The sequence below is a fragment of the Cibotium barometz genome, chromosome 1 (assembly GCF_041138505.1).
Source record: "Cibotium barometz isolate CiBa-2024 chromosome 1, ASM4113850v1, whole genome shotgun sequence".
Taxonomy (NCBI): domain Eukaryota; kingdom Viridiplantae; phylum Streptophyta; class Polypodiopsida; order Cyatheales; family Cibotiaceae; genus Cibotium; species Cibotium barometz.
Window position 1 is genome coordinate 25,066,287 of NC_141046.1, and position 19,119 is coordinate 25,085,405.

Consider the following 19,119-nt stretch of genomic DNA (forward strand, 5'->3'; position numbering starts at 1 on the left):
GGTGGCTTGGCGATAGACCGCCGCGTGCATATGAAAGAAGCTGTGGCGGATGTGTGGAGTATGGTGGTGAAATGTGTTGTGAGGGTGGATCGGGGGACAGAAGGTTCCACATCCTGGAGTTGGCGGTAGATGTGGTTGGAGTAAACAAGGTCAAGCTCGTGATCAAAGAGGACCCGAGTGTAATGTGAGATGGGGGAAGTGGTGGAGGGACGGGTGGTGTGCAGGTAAGAGTGAAAGAGAGGTAGGCATGGTCAGCTTCAAAAGGGGGTGGTGGGATGGAGAAGTCGGGGATAAGGTGTGCCAAAGCCGGAGATCCCATAAGGTAGTCCATAGTGCTAGTACCTCCTGAGCGAGGGAAGGAGGTGAGGGCGCCGGAGGAGGGCCATCGGGACATCCCGTTATAGATAACGAGACCATGTGCAGCTCCCAGCTCTAAGAAATATCTCCCATACACTGTGACCTCCTCACGGTCCTGTGATGATCATTGCAGCCCTGTGTCAGTGATGTCCAGCTCCTGTAGTCTGATAGGGTCGTCTAGATCATGTAGTGGGACCTGCTGACTTTCCGTCCTAGCATTGAGATCCCCGAGCAGGAGGACTTCCCCCAACTGTGAGAACTCCATGATATCCTCATATAATGGTAAGTATGGTGACTAGCCATGCTGTGCGGCGTAAGGGGAGTGGCGTGGTGCAAAATAACACACAGCAATGTGGATGACTCTGTCACTACTAAGCTGTAGCCGCACCCAAAGATATCGTGCATCCTCGTCCTTCCGAACGATGCTAAGAATCTGTCGGAGATGGGATCTAAAAAGGACAGCTACCCCCCCAAAGCCACGTACTCCTGATGTGCGGGTCTCGCCTGGAAAAGCTTTGCAGATCTGAGAGATGAAGTTCCCCCCTTCTATGGGTTGGCCTGCTTGCCCCCATGCACAACCAGCCCATGACCACTCCAGGCTGCTACCCAACCTGCCGCAACTGCCCTCATCTGCCTGGCAGGCTGCCCACACTGCTTAACAACAGTGTTGGGCTGTAAACTGCTTCTTGGTCTTGTTACTTGTTCACACCAATGTCCAGCACCCGGCTCTTGGCCTAATAAGCTGGCTGGACACTAATACAAACTACGATTCCAAGTGGGTTACATATCTGTGCAGGATAGCACATTGCCTGATTGACTTATATGACCTAATCTAATGGCAACTGGTGCTCGAGCACTGAAACTAGGGTTCACAAAATGCACAGTGCTCATCTCTAATCAAAAACTAATTGTGCACATACAGGGCTGGGCGCCCGGCCGGGGGGGGGTAAGGGCGCGGGGGTAAGGGAGGGAGAGGGGGGGTTGCTGGTCTTCAGAGAAGTATATTGTGAGGTGTTACCTTGCTCTCTTGATAGCCAACAATTCCCAGACTCCTATTTGCTTTCATTAATCATATTTTCTCACTGCTCCAGGTTCACAGAAGGGCCTTTGCATCCTACACTCATGTCCTACTAGCCAGGCATGTCAATCATCTATGTAGTTGAGCATGGGGTCCTAATATAACTTCACTTTAGGTATTAATTTCAGCCCCCCCTAGACAAGTGAAGTCAAAAAATGCCAATAATTTTGATTGTAAGCATCCAACAGAAAAATCTCAGCTCATACATCAAGGAATCAAGGACACACCCTTCCCACATCTCACAGGCCCAGCTTGTACATAAAACTACAAAATTGTTTACAGGAGAGAGAGAAAAAGTTTGGCAAGGTGGGATTCCTTGATGCACATAGCATCAAATAAAGTTCTTTCTTACCTCTAAACAGACCATAGCTGCTTCCCTGGCATTGCTATTAGGGTCTTCCAGAAGTTGTAAAACCTGCCATGAATACCACCATGTTAAGTATCTTATTGTAAATTATAAAACCCAACCACAAGATAATGTTGACGCCTTAGAATCTTAAAGCAAGTGATGATGCAAAAATCATATGGTTACCCATGGTAGAAGTAAGCGCTGAAATGGTAGTTCTGTTGCAGCAAAAAGGTTGATAGCAGATGCCACAGTGCGTGCGAACTCCTCTCTGACCCTCCAGCTTTTGTGCGCCCAAGCGTAGCTTCCAGCTCGCTCTACAATAATAGTAGGTGATGAAATCTGGACATGGAGCCCAAAAACTTTTTCTTCAGAACAACAATGTTCAAAGGCACTCACTTATCACACAAAATATCAAATACAATCACTGTGTTGATCTATAAACCATTAAGAGACTGTACCTACGAAATTGAATAACGTTTAGTTAAATACAGAACACTCCCTCCTTGAAAGCATATGCAGGTTTTGTTTCCTTGGTTAGGATGGTTAAAACAAGCAATAATCAATGTAGAAATGTTACAAATCATGTAATTTGGCATTTACTATTCAGTATAAAATGGTTGAAGTAGAGATTGTTGGTCTAGGGTTAGGGTTAGAGAGGGGCGGCTAGTCTACGGAGAATGTAAGAAGTCCATGTTTAGAGAGAGTGAGAATGAGAGACAAAGAGAGATGATAATGCCCAAAAGAGAAGACAATGATTGCACGACTCAATGATTTGATATGATTGATGTAAGCTTCACAAGTACCATGCTTTTATAGCCTTACACGTTAATCTAAATGACATCACTGCTTATGTCATGGAAGCAAAATATCTAGATAATATCCTAACCACTCTAAGAGTGGATTCACACACACACACACACTCACTCACACACATAAGTGAGTGTTCACGCACATACAACTCCGAATATCCAACAAACCCCCCTTTGGAGTTAACGTGGAGATGCCTGAGATCTTCATTAGCCATCGCGATTTGGGCTCTAAACTACAACACATAATACAAAAAATCACAGTGTGCCAACACCTGAAACTCTCTTGTTGTCATGTGCATCCCGCACTTGGATGCCGCGTGGACATATCTGTACAAGCAGGTGTAGGACCTGGAGTGGAAATTGGTCCCTTGTGAGCCCCAATCCAGGACAAGTCAGCCAAGGTTCCAGTCTAAGCGACCAAGGTCAAGTGTACAAGTCCCATACATGGTTTCGGTCAGGTGTGCAAGTCCCGCACATGAAGCAGTGCCAGTCCGTACTGTGAGTCACCCTTTGGAATGATGACAGGTGTTCCAGGTGTTCGGCTTGTCGCCAGCTACTAGGCATATGAGGAGTAGAGTATGTAGTTGCATGTAGATGGAAGGGGCAGCCCTGTGAGCCACCCCAGAAAAGGGTCAAGACCCTTACCTACAAAGGGGGTAGGCCTTGTAGGCCACCCTAAGGGCCAAGGAGGACCATGACCAAGCCCAACATCCACATGGTGGCTGGGCATGCTGTCGGCCAGGCCTGGAGAGGCTGGGCAGCAAGCCGGCAAGGCCTAGAAGGGCTAGGGGCCAGGTCAGCCAGCCCTATGGCCTTGGCCAGCCTGTCAGCCAGCACCCAGGTAGGCTGGACAGCAAGGCAGGCCAGCACACAGGCCTGAGCAACAGCCTGGACAACATATCCAAGGCAGCTAACCAAAAGGGAATAAGGCACCTATTTGATAGCAACAAAAATAGATCGTGGATATTATTAAAACAAGCCAACTCCTGTATGAGTCCACCGACCAGCATATATTAAGACTATATAAGCATAGTCTAACAAGTATCTCATAATTCACAAAGTGTTGCAATGTTCCAAGGGCCAGGACGCCAAAGGAAGCCTAAAGCAAAGGTGAAGCTTGAAGGTCAAGAACAGATCTACCACAGGCTGAAGGCTTACAGCCACGGGCAGATCTACAGATTTGAGTCTTTTTCTCATCATTCAATAAAGCAAATACACCATCCTTGGTGGGTGCCCTGCAGAGGGTGTTTGGGACCCAATCGAGTGTCCTGTGCCTTTATTGTCTTGCTCTCTCTCCCCCTCTCTCTTGAACTCTTACTTCTGCTACATTGTGCAGATCGCCAGGAACCAAGGGGCTGAATATTCGTTATCCGAAGTATAATCATGTCTGTAGGCTTCCGCATGTTACAGTGGTATCAAAGCTTTGCCTTTTGGTAAAAAGATTCAGCCAAGAAAAAGAAGAAAAAAAAAATCGCTTGTGTGATTGGTTTTCAAACACCGGTTGCACGCCCGTTCCGGTGTGACTCTTGTACCTCAAAGGACGGTTGGTTTATAGCCTCTGGAAGCAACCGGGCATGCCCATTCCGGTGTGACTCTTGTCCCTTGAAGGACGGTTGGTTTATAGCCTCCGGAAGCAACCGAGAACATCTCCCACACAAACAGTGGATGGTATTGTTGCAGTTCGGAAAAATCCTAGCCCCTCCCACTACGACGAATTCCAATGATGAAAGAGAACACCAAATCCTAGCAGAAATTGTTTCCTCAACAACCACTGCTTCCAGAAGCCAAGTCATCATTGATGACACGAATGCCATGTTTCGGGAATTTATGCGCATCATAGCACGACAAGGGGAGCAGATGGAGGTATGTACGGCTTCTATAAAGGCCTTGGAGAAACGCATACCTCCTCAAGAAGCCTGGACACCCATCCCGGCCACCCCCCCTGTCAAATCCCCACGGATCTCCTCGTGATCGATCTTGGTTCGAAACTCGAATCCTGCAAACAAACGAACAAACAAACAAGCAAGGGGTGCAGGCCTGACTCACCTCCCAACCATGACAGCCGTGGGCGAGCCCACAGTCTTGGCTGTCCCCACCGAGCCACAAGCTGAGCTAACTAGGTTGACGTACCGACCAATCTCCTCCTCGTGACGTCCCATACCGCCACAAAGCTGCCCTCGCGGGCCTCGAGATTGCTGTCGGCCTCGGCTGCGTAAAGCAGGTGCACGTCTGCACTAGATCCAGGCTCCAAGACCATAGAGCTCTCACAAACTCGCGAGACTCTCTATATCCCAATAACTAACCTTGGCCACCCTTTTATAGGCTCTTGGCCGGTCATCGGGCGTCCACACTTGGGCGCCCGCCCGTCCATACTTGGGTGCCCGCCCGTTAGTATTTCCCTAACTCAGCTCGTCAATCAGCCTGCCTAGTTCCAAGCTTCCCCAAGCCTCGAAACTAGTCTTGCATGCGTGTAGCACACGGTAGATACACACTGTGCACATGACATACTCCCCTTCCTCTAAGAGCTCACTCCTGAGCTCACTAAAAAGCCAGGGTAATCTCTCTGAAGAGTAGTCAATGTCTCCCATGTAGCGTCCTCCTCAACACGATCCTTCCACTTGATCTTGTATTCCATGATAAGCGTATTACGCATCTTCATTCACGAAATCCAAGAATCTTTTCAGGTTCGTGTGGAACAAATATCATGTCCTCGACATCTATAATTTCTTGAGGAGTAACTAACTGATCTGCTCCACCCATTACTTCCTTAAGTCTACTGACATGAAATACAAGATGAACTTTCACATGAGAAGGCAAATCCAATTCATATGCAACTGAACCAATCCGTCGTGTAACCTGAAATGGTCCACAGTATTCAGGGGATAATTTCGGAGATCTACCTGTCCGTAAAGTCTCGGAATCTTTCCGAACTCACAAATACACCATCGTTCCTTCAGAGAACTCTCTCGGTGAACGATGTCTATTAGAATAAAGCCTGTCTCGGTCTTGAGCACTTCTAATAGATTCCTTTGCAACTTGTAACATTTCCTGCATATCTTGCAAAAAATTACGTGCTGCATCATGCTGAAGTCCTGAGAATCCTACTGTAACAGGTGATCTAGGTTGAAAACCATACATAAGCATGAAAGGACTAAAACCTCTACTCGTATGCTTAGTACTGTTATATGCAAATTCTAACATAGAAAGATAATCCTCCCATGAACTCTGTCTTTTGGATACATATGCTCGAAGCATATCCTCCAAAATCTGATTCACTCTTTCAGTCTGGCCGTCAGATTGAGGATGATTTGAGGAACTCAAATTCAAAGTTGTTTCCAACTTCTCAAAAACAAGTTTCCAAAAATCACTTGTAAACTTAGAGTCCCTATCACTGACTATGTCCTGCGGTAACCCGTACAGTCTAAACAATTGCTCGATAAACTGCCGAGCTAATTGCATAGCTGTAATAGTCTTCCGGGTCGGTAAAAATCTAGCCATTTTTGTCAAGCGATCTACCACAACCCAAATAGAATCGTGGCCTTGCTGTGTTCTTGGCAATCCGGTAATAAAATCCATGGAAATACTTTCCCATTTATTACCTGGGATTTGCAAAGGATGCAACAACCCAGCCTGTCTAAAGCGTTCAGCTTTATTTGCCTGACAAATTTGACACTTGAGAACATAATCTTCTACATACCCTTTCATCTTTGGCCAATAAAAAGTGTGTTTCACTAATGATAGTGTCATGTGTACCCCAGGGTGTCCAGCAGAAGGGACGTCGTTGTAGGCATATGCTCACTTATGGTAGTGCTATGTGTGAACAGGGCTTAACCAAGGGCACTTTTTCCCATGTGGTTTTTCCCCTTGGACATCAAGTGTGAAAGGACACTCTAACATATAATATTTTGTACTTCTATATTATATGGATGTGGCACACATGCAAGTGTTGACTTGCATTTTGTGGATACCACACTTTTTTGGCTCTCTCTCTCTCTCTCTCATTTCTTTGTGTGAGCTTCTCTACCTTGCACCTAACCCTAATGTGCAGGTTTGTGTGTGTGAGTGTGTGAGTCCAACACCCAACATTTGGTATCAGAGCTGGGAGCTGGGAGCTAGCCTTGGACAACTGCTGCTGGAAAAATTTCTGTGAAATTCCATCCACAGGCTGCCAAATTCCGTCGCCTGCGTTTTTCCGTCCGTCGGATTCCGTCGCCGCTGTGTTTCCGTCCGTCGGAGCTCAGCCGTCCAGCCACCAGTTTCGGGCGGCACTAGTGGGGAGCCCACCACCTCCGCCCAGCCTCCCAGGCGACGCTTCCTCTGCAGCCGGCGCCGACCAGCTCCGTCAGCACTACAGCCGCCCCGTTCCGGCCGGTGCTACTCCAACGGACGCAGCGTCGTCCCGTTCCGTCGACGCCTGCAGACTAACCGTTCCCAGCAGCGCCCAGCACCCGTTCGGCCTCCGTCGAAGTCGCTGTTCCGTCCGTCTACGCAGTGTTCGCCGTATGCTCCACTGCTCGCCCGACGCTAGTCCAAGGCCACCGTCTATGCTCCGTCTCCACTGGCGTCACACTCCAGGCGCCCGCACTGGTCCAAGCCCGCCGGCACACCCTGCCCGACTCCAGGCGCCCTCTGTTCGCTCCCTGCCGTGGTCTTTTGTTCGCCACCTTCGCCTAGCTCATCGCTAGCGACTCCAGCGCTGGTCTCTCACTTGTCCGTCTACCTCTTCGCTAGCCAGCGCCCGTCTCCCCGTCGGCTGCCCACAGCCATCGTAACTGCCCGCCACCAGCTCGCCTGCCCAACACCAGCACGCCTGCCCGCCTCTGGTTGGTTCGACTCCCTCCAAAGTCTGCATCTGCAACGACTCTCAACATTTGCAGCTTTGAGTCTTCCTCATCGTTGAAGTCTCCAGCTCTGCTGGCTCCCCCTACTCAACTGTCTGCTCCAAGCCTCCTCAACTTGCACAAAGGTATTTCTCTGTCAAAATTTTTTATCAAACCCAAATACAAAATCTGCAGCCATTGCAGTGCAGGTCATATGCCGATTTTGCAGACAATGAATGCTGTGCAAGTCAGATTGAAAGGAAAATTGCAGATGAAATTTGGGGGTTTTTGAAATTGAGGTCAAAATCAGCAAATTGAACCTCTCTAATTTGCAGAAATTTGGGGGTTTTCAAAATTGAGGTCAAAATTGGCAAATCGAAGCTCATACATTTGCAGAAATTTGGGCTTTTGAGGAAATTGGCAAATTAGATGCACATTGAAGCGATTGGAGTGCATAAAAATTGGGGATTTTCTGATTGGAGCATGTAATTGGGCATTACAGCTGCGATTTGTCGCGTATGTATACACATTGAGTGTAATTGGACAATTTGGTGCAGGTTTACACTTGCTTTGGTTTGCAGGCATACATTTGCGCAGGACATTTGGTTGCCTGGCAGTGCACATTGGTGCTTGGTTTGCTTGCAGCTATACTTTGTTGACATGGCACAGAATGCCACGGATGTATTTGGTGTGCTCACCCAGGAGGACAAGCTGGATGGATCTAACTACTCCCTCTGGAGTTTTATGATCCGTAATTTGCTGGTAGCCAAAGGGCTTTGGGGCATCGTGTGTGGTGATGACACACGCCCACATACCATTCAGCCAGCCACGCCTCAAAGGGGAGGTGCTCAAAGAGCTCCTGATGTAGATCCTGCTCCCACACAAGAGCAGAAAAGATGGGACTCTAGAGATGCACAGGCCATGTCATTGATAGCCCTTTCAGTGAAAAGGACTATTATTCCGCACATTCGTTCATGCAAGACATCGAAACTTGCATGGGACACATTGGAAGCAATGTATAAGGTACGCAACGAGGCAAGAGTTGCCTACTTGAAGAGGCAATTGGATCTTCTTTCTATGGATGAAGGTGACTCCATGGCAGATCATCTCACCAAAGTGAAAGATTTGCAGGAACAATTGCTCAACATTGATGAGGTTATCCCAGACAGACAGATGGTCACCAACACTCTTCATTCTTTACCGCCTTCCTACTTGGGTTTTCACACCTCTCTCAATCTCTCAATGAGAGGAGGTGGTGATCCCGTCACTTTTGAAGAGCTCGTGGGTTTACTCTTGCAGGAAGAGCAAACAAGAGTAAACATATCGAGCAACCGTGGTGGAGAAAAGGCATTTACAGCCAGGGATAAGGGTAAAGCAAAGAGCTTTAAGCATGGGGGACAACAGTCTAGCAAGGCTGGTCATGGACAGCCCTCTTCTAGTGGTGAAAAGTCTGACAAAGGGGATGCAAACAAGCCCAAAAAGAAGGGCAAATGTCACTACTGCCATAAGCGTGGACACTACATCAGTGACTGTAGGAAAAGGATTGCAAAAGAGAAAAAGAAAGAAGCAGGCAATGCAGTAGCAGACTCTTCGGATGACAAAGCACAGCAATCAGCTAATGTAATCCAGGAAGAGTACACTTTTTTGGTCACATGCACTAGTGACACACCAAGTGCTTCGGACACTGATATGTCTTGCATTGCATCTGACAGACAGAATGCAACATGGTATTTTGATAGTGGTGCTTCGAGCCACATCACTTCATGCAAAGATGTATTTCAGCACTTGGTTTATGCTTCAAATGGCCGCACTGTATCATGTGCAGATCATACCACATATCCAATAAAGGGAATTGGTAATGTCATACTTATTGCAGCCAATGGTGCAAATATATGTATGAAAAATGTATTGTATGTTCCAGGGATAAAGAAAAATCTGCTCTCCGTCTCAGCCATAAACGACCAAGGTTTCAAGGTAGAATTTGAAGACGGGAAGTGTTTGGTAAAAGACCCATCAAAGGGTTATGAAATAGTCACTTCTGGAACACGATACAAAGGCTTGTATAAGCTGGACAGCTATGACAAGCGCACTTATGATGCAAATACAGTGGCTGCCCACACTCCTGCTATGCATGATGCAGAGCTATGGCATGCTCGTTTTGGGCATGTAAATTTTCAAAGTTTGATGCTTTTGCAGAAGCATCATATGGTTGATAATATGCCGCCTCTTGAGTCTCCGCCAAGACATGTATGTGAGGGGTGTATTTTGGGAAAGATGCAACGAAAACCATTCCCCAAAGATGGAGCTGTTAGAGCTGAAAATAAATTACAGCTCATACATAGTGATGTATGTGGTCCAATGCGGACACCATCCATAGGGGGGCATCTTTACTTTGTCACATTCATTGATGACTACTCCAGGTTTGCTTGGGCTTACTCTTTGAAAGCGAAAGAAGATGTGTTTACATGCTTTCGACACTTTGTAGCAATGGCTGAAAATATGTGTGCATGTAGTAAAGTCCAAACACTTCGCTCAGATAGAGGTGGAGAATACATGTCAAATGCATTCAAGGCTTATATGCTTCAAAAGGGCATCAAACACCAATGCACTGTGCCTTATACACCGCAGCAGAATGGTGTAGCTGAGAGGAAAAATAGATCTCTCATGGAGATGGCAAGATGCATGGTGAAAGCACAAAAGTTGCCTCACAAATTCTGGATGGAAGCTATAATGTGTGCAACTCATGTGTTGAACAGGTGTCCAACAAAAGCTTTGAAAACCATAACACCATTTGAGGCTTGGTATAGCCGAAAGCCAACAGTGGATTATATGCGTACATTTGGGTGTTTGGCATATGCACATGTGCCAGAACAACTCCGAACATAGCTTGATGACAAAGCAATTAAATGCATTTTTGTGGGCTACAGCAATGAAAGCAAAGGATACCGTCTTTATAATCCAACTACACGAAGGATTTTTGTAAGTAGAGATGTGGTATTTGCTGAAAATTCAGAACAGCCCATGGTCAGCTTATATAAAAGCAATGATACAGGCATACAGGACATGTTTGATGGACTTTTACCCATTGCAATTAGGGGGGATTCAGATCAGCCAGCCCCTACACAAGAAAATCCACATGTAGAACATGTGGACCAGCCAGCCATTCAGCCCCCTTCTATGGAAGAAGTGGAAGATCTTGTCAGGGAAGAGCAAACAGCCATAGACACAGCCAAGTCAGTGCCAAGATGGTTGCTGAAAACTTTGCAAGAAAGCAAACTTGCAGCTCCACTCACAGGTAGAACAAGGGCTAGTTCCAGCCATGCTTTGAATGTACATCGTGGGGAGTCTGCATTCGCAATGGGTGGTCTCTTTGATTCAGAAGAGCCTTCTTCTTATGAAGAAGCACATGAGAATGAGCATCGGGGCGGTTGCAAGCTATGCAAGCTGACATTTCTTCTATCATGAAGAACAATACATGGGATCTTGTGGAATTGCCTAAAGGCAAGCATGTAATTGGAACAAAGTGGGTGTACAAAGTCAAAAGAAAGTCTGATGGTACTATTGACAGGTACAAAGCAAGACTTGTGGCTAAAGACTACTCCCAGAAAAAGGGAATAGATTATGAAGAGACTTTTGCTCCTACTTCGAGAATGACCACAATAAGATCTGTGATTGCATTGGCTGCCCATAAAGGATGGAAAGTGCATCAATTGGATATCAAAACTGATTTCTTAAATGGGGATTTACAGGAGGAAGTATATGTAAATCAGCCCATTGGTTTTGTAGTTCCTGGTGAGGAACATAAAGTATGCAGGTTGCACAAAGCATTGTATGGGTTAAAACAAGCTCCAAGAGCTTGGTATGATAAGATACATGCTCATCTAACCAGCCAAGGTTATGAGAATAGTCCAGCTGAAAGCACATTGTATGTGAAGAAAATCGATGCCGATATTCTCATAGTCATCTTGTATGTAGATGACATGCTCATTACAGGTACAAGCAAAGCACAAATTTCAGATTTCAAAGCTGATTTGAAAGCTGAATTTGATATGTCAGATTTGGGGCCTTTACACTACTATCTCGGCATACAGTTTATGCATACAGATGATGGCATTGTTATGCAGCAAACTAAGTACATAAAAAGTTTGCTAAAAAGGTTTCACATGGATGAATGTAAACCCATTTTGTCATGTGCATCACAGATGCCATGGACATTTCTAGGACTAAATCCAGAAGGGGCAAACAGATAAATAGTATGAACCAGATAGAGTCAGAATGTGGAGCACAAGATACAGAAGTGGCCAGGTTGGACTTGGAGAAGCACCAGGGGGCAGTCGGCTGAGTACAGGAGCTGTCGGCTGTACCAGGAAACAAGGTGGCTGAAGGCGCATGATGACAAGGCCAAGATAACCAAGTCGGCTGAGTGAAAAGCCATTTAATGAATTCAGAACTGGCCGACCAGCAGTCGGCCAGCTCCTACCTTGTCCAAGAATTCTATAAAAGGCACCAAGTGCTCATAGCATTAATCACTCTCTCCCACTAGGGGATTGGGTCACTAGAGGTCCCAAAGGGGACAGAATTTAGGTTTAATCACCTTTTTATGAAGGCAGCCCATGGCTGCAAAGACATGTACCCTTTTTGTACAATAGATATACTGAAAATTCCAGCACTTCTCACTCTCTCTCTCTACTCTCTCTCTACCTGCGTTTTTGCATCAGATGGTGCGTTTTTGCATCAGAAGGTTTCCAAGAGTGTTTAGGGCTGAAAGAAGACTACCCAGAGCTTCCGCGCGTTACATTGGTATCAGAGCATCAGGCTCAGCAAAGCTAAACACTGATTCAGTCCCAGATGATGGTGTACAGGTCCAAGGTACAGGAAAGTACACGGATTCGAAGCCCAAGGCGGGAACACAGAAGCGGGAAGAACTCCCAGGAGGTTTGTTGGTGGTGTTCCACAGTGCCAGATGGGGATGGCAGTTCCGTGAGCCAGATGGGTTCTAAGGGAACGGTCCCAAGGGAGGTTGATCCTCCAAGGGTGATGTGAGAGTGCCAGACTCAGTTCCAGGAACGAAGACCAAGACGGTGTTCAGAGCCAGGGCAGGAATGGATTGTGGACTAGAGGAAGACCAGATGCATAGATCTTCATCAGAGACAGAGTGGTTTGGAGAACAGATCGGATTTTCAGAGAAAAAGGTTTGCCAGGGATGGATGATGACAGAGGGACTTCGGAGCAGGATGGGGATGATGACAGTCATCCAAGAGCAGGTTGGATTCCCGTCATCAAGTTTAGCAGAGGGGGATGTCATGTGCATTACAGATGCCATGGACATTTCTAGGGCTAAATCCAGAAGGGGCAAACAGATAAATAGTATGAACCAGATAGAGTCAGAATGTGGAGCACAAGATACAGAAGTGGCCAGGTTGGACTTGGAGAAGCACCAGGGGGCAGTCGGCTGAGTACAGGAGCTGTCGGCTGTACCAGGAAACAAGGTGGCTGAAGGCGCATGATGACAAGGCCAAGATAACCAAGTCGGCTGAGTGAAAAGCCATTTAATGAATTCAGAACTGGCCGACCAGCAGTCGGCCAGCTCCTACCTTGTCCAAGAATTCTATAAAAGGCACCAAGTGCTCATAGCATTAATCACTCTCTCCCACTAGGGGATTGGGTCACTAGAGGTCCCAAAGAGGACAGAATTTAGGTTTAATCACCTTTTTATGAAGGCAGCCCATGGCTGCAAAGACATGTACCCTTTTTGTACAATAGATATACTGAAAATTCCAGCACTTCTCACTCTCTCTCTCTACTCTCTCTCTACCTGCGTTTTTGCATCAGATGGTGCGTTTTTGCATCAGAAGGTTTCCAAGAGTGTTTAGGGCTGAAAGAAGACTACCCAGAGCTTCCGCGCGTTACATTGGTATCAGAGCATCAGGCTCAGCAAAGCTAAACACTGATTCAGTCCCAGATGATGGTGTACAGGTCCAAGGTACAGGAAAGTACACGGATTCGAAGCCCAAGGCGGGAACACAGAAGCGGGAAGAACTCCCAGGAGGTTTGTTGGTGGTGTTCCACAGTGCCAGATGGGGATGGCAGTTCCGTGAGCCAGATGGGTTCTAAGGGAACGGTCCCAAGGGAGGTTGATCCTCCAAGGGTGATGTGAGAGTGCCAGACTCAGTTCCAGGAACGAAGACCAAGACGGTGTTCAGAGCCAGGGCAGGAATGGATTGTGGACTAGAGGAAGACCAGATGCATAGATCTTCATCAGAGACAGAGTGGTTTGGAGAACAGATCGGATTTTCAGAGAAAAAGGTTTGCCAGGGATGGATGATGACAGAGGGACTTCGGAGCAGGATGGGGATGATGACAGTCATCCAAGAGCAGGTTGGATTCCCGTCATCAAGTTTAGCAGAGGGGGATGTCATGTGCATTACAGATGCCATGGACATTTCTAGGGCTAAATCCAGAAGGGGCAAACAGATAAATAGTATGAACCAGATAGAGTCAGAATGTGGAGCACAAGATACAGAAGTGGCCAGGTTGGACTTGGAGAAGCACCAGGGGGCAGTCGGCTGAGTACAGGAGCTGTCGGCTGTACCAGGAAACAAGGTGGCTGAAGGCGCATGATGACAAGGCCAAGATAACCAAGTCGGCTGAGTGAAAAGCCATTTAATGAATTCAGAACTGGCCGACCAGCAGTCGGCCAGCTCCTACCTTGTCCAAGAATTCTATAAAAGGCACCAAGTGCTCATAGCATTAATCACTCTCTCCCACTAGGGGATTGGGTCACTAGAGGTCCCAAAGGGGACAGAATTTAGGTTTAATCACCTTTTTATGAAGGCAGCCCATGGCTGCAAAGACATGTACCCTTTTTGTACAATAGATATACTGAAAATTCCAGCACTTCTCACTCTCTCTCTCTACTCTCTCTCTACCTGCGTTTTTGCATCAGATGGTGCGTTTTTGCATCAGAAGGTTTCCAAGAGTGTTTAGGGCTGAAAGAAGACTACCCAGAGCTTCCGCGCGTTACATTGGTATCAGAGCATCAGGCTCAGCAAAGCTAAACACTGATTCAGTCCCAGATGATGGTGTACAGGTCCAAGGTACAGGAAAGTACACGGATTCGAAGCCCAAGGCGGGAACACAGAAGCGGGAAGAACTCCCAGGAGGTTTGTTGGTGGTGTTCCACAGTGCCAGATGGGGATGGCAGTTCCGTGAGCCAGATGGGTTCTAAGGGAACGGTCCCAAGGGAGGTTGATCCTCCAAGGGTGATGTGAGAGTGCCAGACTCAGTTCCAGGAACGAAGACCAAGACGGTGTTCAGAGCCAGGGCAGGAATGGATTGTGGACTAGAGGAAGACCAGATGCATAGATCTTCATCAGAGACAGAGTGGTTTGGAGAACAGATCGGATTTTCAGAGAAAAAGGTTTGCCAGGGATGGATGATGACAGAGGGACTTCGGAGCAGGATGGGGATGATGACAGTCATCCAAGAGCAGGTTGGATTCCCGTCATCAAGTTTAGCAGAGGGGGATGTCATGTGCATTACAGATGCCATGGACATTTCTAGGGCTAAATCCAGAAGGGGCAAACAGATAAATAGTATGAACCAGATAGAGTCAGAATGTGGAGCACAAGATACAGAAGTGGCCAGGTTGGACTTGGAGAAGCACCAGGGGGCAGTCGGCTGAGTACAGGAGCTGTCGGCTGTACCAGGAAACAAGGTGGCTGAAGGCGCATGATGACAAGGCCAAGATAACCAAGTCGGCTGAGTGAAAAGCCATTTAATGAATTCAGAACTGGCCGACCAGCAGTCGGCCAGCTCCTACCTTGTCCAAGAATTCTATAAAAGGCACCAAGTGCTCATAGCATTAATCACTCTCTCCCACTAGGGGATTGGGTCACTAGAGGTCCCAAAGGGGACAGAATTTAGGTTTAATCACCTTTTTATGAAGGCAGCCCATGGCTGCAAAGACATGTACCCTTTTTGTACAATAGATATACTGAAAATTCCAGCACTTCTCACTCTCTCTCTCTACTCTCTCTCTACCTGCGTTTTTGCATCAGATGGTGCGTTTTTGCATCAGAAGGTTTCCAAGAGTGTTTAGGGCTGAAAGAAGACTACCCAGAGCTTCCGCGCGTTACACATTTCTACTCCAGTAGAACCAGGTGTACGGCTTACTATGCATGATATTGGAGAGCCTTTTGAGGCCGGCCTTTATAGCCAGGCAGTGGGATGCCTCATTTACTTGTGTAACACGAGGCCAGACATATCTTTTGGGGTGTCTTTGTTGAGCAAATTCATGCACAGCCCAGGCACAAAGCATTGGCAAGCAGTCAAACGCATCTTTCGTTATCTTAAGGGTACCCTGGATCTTGGTTTGTTCTATCCCAGGGGGGCAGCTTGCAGCTTTATGCATACAGTGATTCAGATTTGGGCTGGTGATTACGATACCAGGCAATCCACCAGTGGGAATTGTTTTTTTCTTGGCAGCTCATGCATATCTTGGTTGAGTAAAAAGCAACCCACTGTTGCTACATCTACTTGTGAAGCTGAGTACAGGGCAGTCTTTACAGCTACAGTAGATTGTGTATGGTTGAGGAGACTATTGGCTGATCTTCGTGAGTGTCAGGAGACACCCACCACCATTCTCACTGATAGCCAGAGTGCTATGGCCGTGGCACAAAATCCAGTATTTCATGCACGTACCAAGCACATAGAGATTCATTATCACTATGTCAGAGAGAGGCTACATGCAGGGGAGATCAGTTTATCTTATTGCCCTACACAGGATAATGTTGCAGATCTATTCACAAAGGCTTTACCTCGAGAAAAGTTTGAAGCTGTCCGCAAAGCTTTGGGCTTACTCTCATACAGAGAGTGATCTGCTACCTTGTACAGGTTCACACTTCCACTACATGGGGGATTTGTAGGCATATGCTCACTTATGGTAGTGCTATGTGTGAACAGGGCTTAACCAAGGGCACTTTTTCCGATGTGGTATTTCCCCTTGGACATCAAGTGTGAAAGGACACTCTAACATATAATATTTTGTACTTCTATATTATATGGATGTGGCACACATGCAAGTGTTGACTTGCATTTTGTGGATACCACACTTTTTTGGCTCTCTCTCTCTCTCTCTCATTTCTTTGTGTGAGCTTCTCTACCCTGCACCTAACCCTAATGTGCAGGTTTGTGTGTGTGAGTGTGTGAGTCCAACACCCAACAGTCGTGACACTCCTTAAGAATCTTGGACCTAATGTCCAGGATCTGTGGTACACAAATTTATCATTACGGAATAGCAAACCATTCCGAATCATCCACTGGCCTCCTGCAGCCTGAATGGTAGACTGCTCAGTCACCGAGTCTTGGTCAATCAATGAGCTCCCGTCCTGGATCTTCTGCCAAAATGGACCAAAATAACTATCAGTCCTGCAAAGCCCTCTTAATGACTGCAATAAGTCAATAGAAATCTCGGTAAATGACAAAGTATTCACCTCTCTAATCCGACTAAGCGCATCTGCAATACTATTCATGGACCCTTTCCGATAACGGATCTCAAAATCAAAATCTTGCATTAACTCTGCCCAACGAGCTTTCCTTCTTCTCAAATCATCCGCATCACACACATACTTGATTGACTAATGATCAGTCAATACGACAAACTTGGAGCCATATAAATAATGTCTCCAAACCTTGAGAGCATGAATCACAGCATAAAGCTCCTTCTCAAGGGTTGGCCAACGAGATTGAGTGTCGTCTAGCTTTTTACTTTCAAAACCAACCGGTCTACCATCTTGAAATAAAGCAGCTCCAATAGCATAGTCACTGGCATCAATTTTAAGAACATAAGGCCGACTAGGATCAGGTAATGCTAAGATAGGTGCTTCCTTGACTTTGTCTTTCAAAAGTCTGAAGGCCATATCCAAATCGTTATTCCAAGTGATAGGCTGATTTAACTTACGTCCACGACCTTTCAATAAGTCGGTCATCGGTGGTAGTGTGAGCTGAGAGTACTCCCGTACAGATTTCCGAAGAAAAACAACAAAACCGAGAAAAGAACGAAGGTGTTTCACTGTTCGTGGTATAGGCCAGTCCAAAACCTTCTGAACTCGGTCATAGTCAATGCTCAACCCATCTCGAGTGATCTTGTGTCCCAAGTAAATGATGTCAGTCATAAAGAACTCACATTTACTCAACTTAGCATATAGTCGATTCTGTCTCAAAATAGATAAGACAATCGTGAGGTGTCTGACATGATCCTCAAGAGTACGACTATATATCAAAATATCATCCAGGAACACCACCACAAATTTCCCCAAATGTTCACGAAAAAGATCGTTCGTCATTTGCTGGAAAGTGGCTGGAGCATTGGTTAACCCAAAAGGTAATACGAGAAACTCGTAATGGCCATACCTAGTCCGAAAGGCGGTTCTTTCGACATGCCTTTCATGAATACGTATCTGGTGATAGCCAGTACGTAAATCTATCTTTGTGAAATATTTCGCTCCTGCTAACCGGTCAATCAGATCATCTGATCTAGGGAGAGGATAACGGTTCTTAATGGTCAGCTTGTTCAATCTCTTGTAATCTATACACATTCTCCAGGTATTATCCTTCTTTCTCCTAAGTAACACAGGTGCACCCCAAGGTGATTTACTTGGACGGATCTGGCCCATCCTCGAATAATCTTCGAGTTGTTTAGGCAACTCATCTTTCTCGGCTTGGCTCATCCTATATGGTGGAATACTGACAGGATGAGCACCAGGGATCAAGTCAATACGATGATCTACTGCCCGTTCAGGTGGTAAACCCGATGGCAGTTCCTTAGGAAATACATCTTGAAATGAATCAAGTATCTTCTGTAATTCTTTGCTTTCAAACACACTTAATTCATTTACATCCATGGAAGGGATGAGAAAAGAAGAAAGTGGAATCAATACACAATGGAAAGCGGTATACAAAGAAGAATCCATTATATTTCCAAAATCAATTGTATTTACAAGAGGTCCCTGAGAGGGATGAATACAATCACCTAAAATACTATACTTTGTGTCCCTATGCTGAAAAGAAAAAATATGACTAGACCAATCTATCTGGACGTCAAGACTCAATCCCTAATAACAAGTCTACATTTTCCAGATGCATAACATAGCATTCCAGAGTATCTTTGTAGTCCTGAATCTGGATTGGAAGAATCTCCACCTTGCGATCCCAAACTTGCCTTCCCGCAGGTAGACGTACCTCATAGGTATGGTCGCTAAGTGTCGTATCAAGACTCAATGTCTGCACAAGTTTGTAGTTAACAAAATTATGCGAACTGCCAAGGTCTAAAAGAATGTGAATTTTATGGCCATTCACTTCTCCATACACTCGAAGAAGATCATGCAAGCCAAATACCTTAGAATTGAACAAACAATCAGAACAAGTACTAGGGCGAGAAAGTACAGTAATTGACGTACCTGTCAAAGACAACTGGTTAGCTGCCTTTGGCTTGGGTCCTGCGTTTGTCTTGGTACCCTTTTGCTTTGGGCACTCATTACGCGTGTCCTTTTTCTTCGCAGATAAAACAACGTCCTTCCTTCTTGAGCTTTAAAGCCCCAAGGAGTCGTTTTTTCTTCGCTGGTGTCAAACTTGAATTCTTCGAAGGGTGGTCTGAAGATTTCCTTCTGTCGTGTTAGCCATAGGTGCGGAGAACTTTCTTTTATG

At 46.2% G+C, this 19,119-nt stretch overlaps 1 protein-coding gene across 2 annotated transcripts in view; it reads right to left on the reverse strand.

Moving 5' to 3' along the window:
- LOC147641776 (CLIP-associated protein-like) overlaps positions 1-19,119 on the reverse strand; it is a 68,058-nt gene that overhangs the window by 14,879 nt on the left and 34,060 nt on the right. For both annotated transcript variants that reach the window (XM_086799593.1, XM_086799585.1), the window contains 2 exons: positions 1,968-2,123; positions 1,788-1,850 (listed from right to left, as the gene is read on the reverse strand). In XM_086799593.1, coding sequence (XP_086655719.1) covers positions 1,788-1,850; positions 1,968-2,123 — 219 coding nt within the window. The remainder of the gene's footprint in view (positions 1-1,787; positions 1,851-1,967; positions 2,124-19,119) is intronic.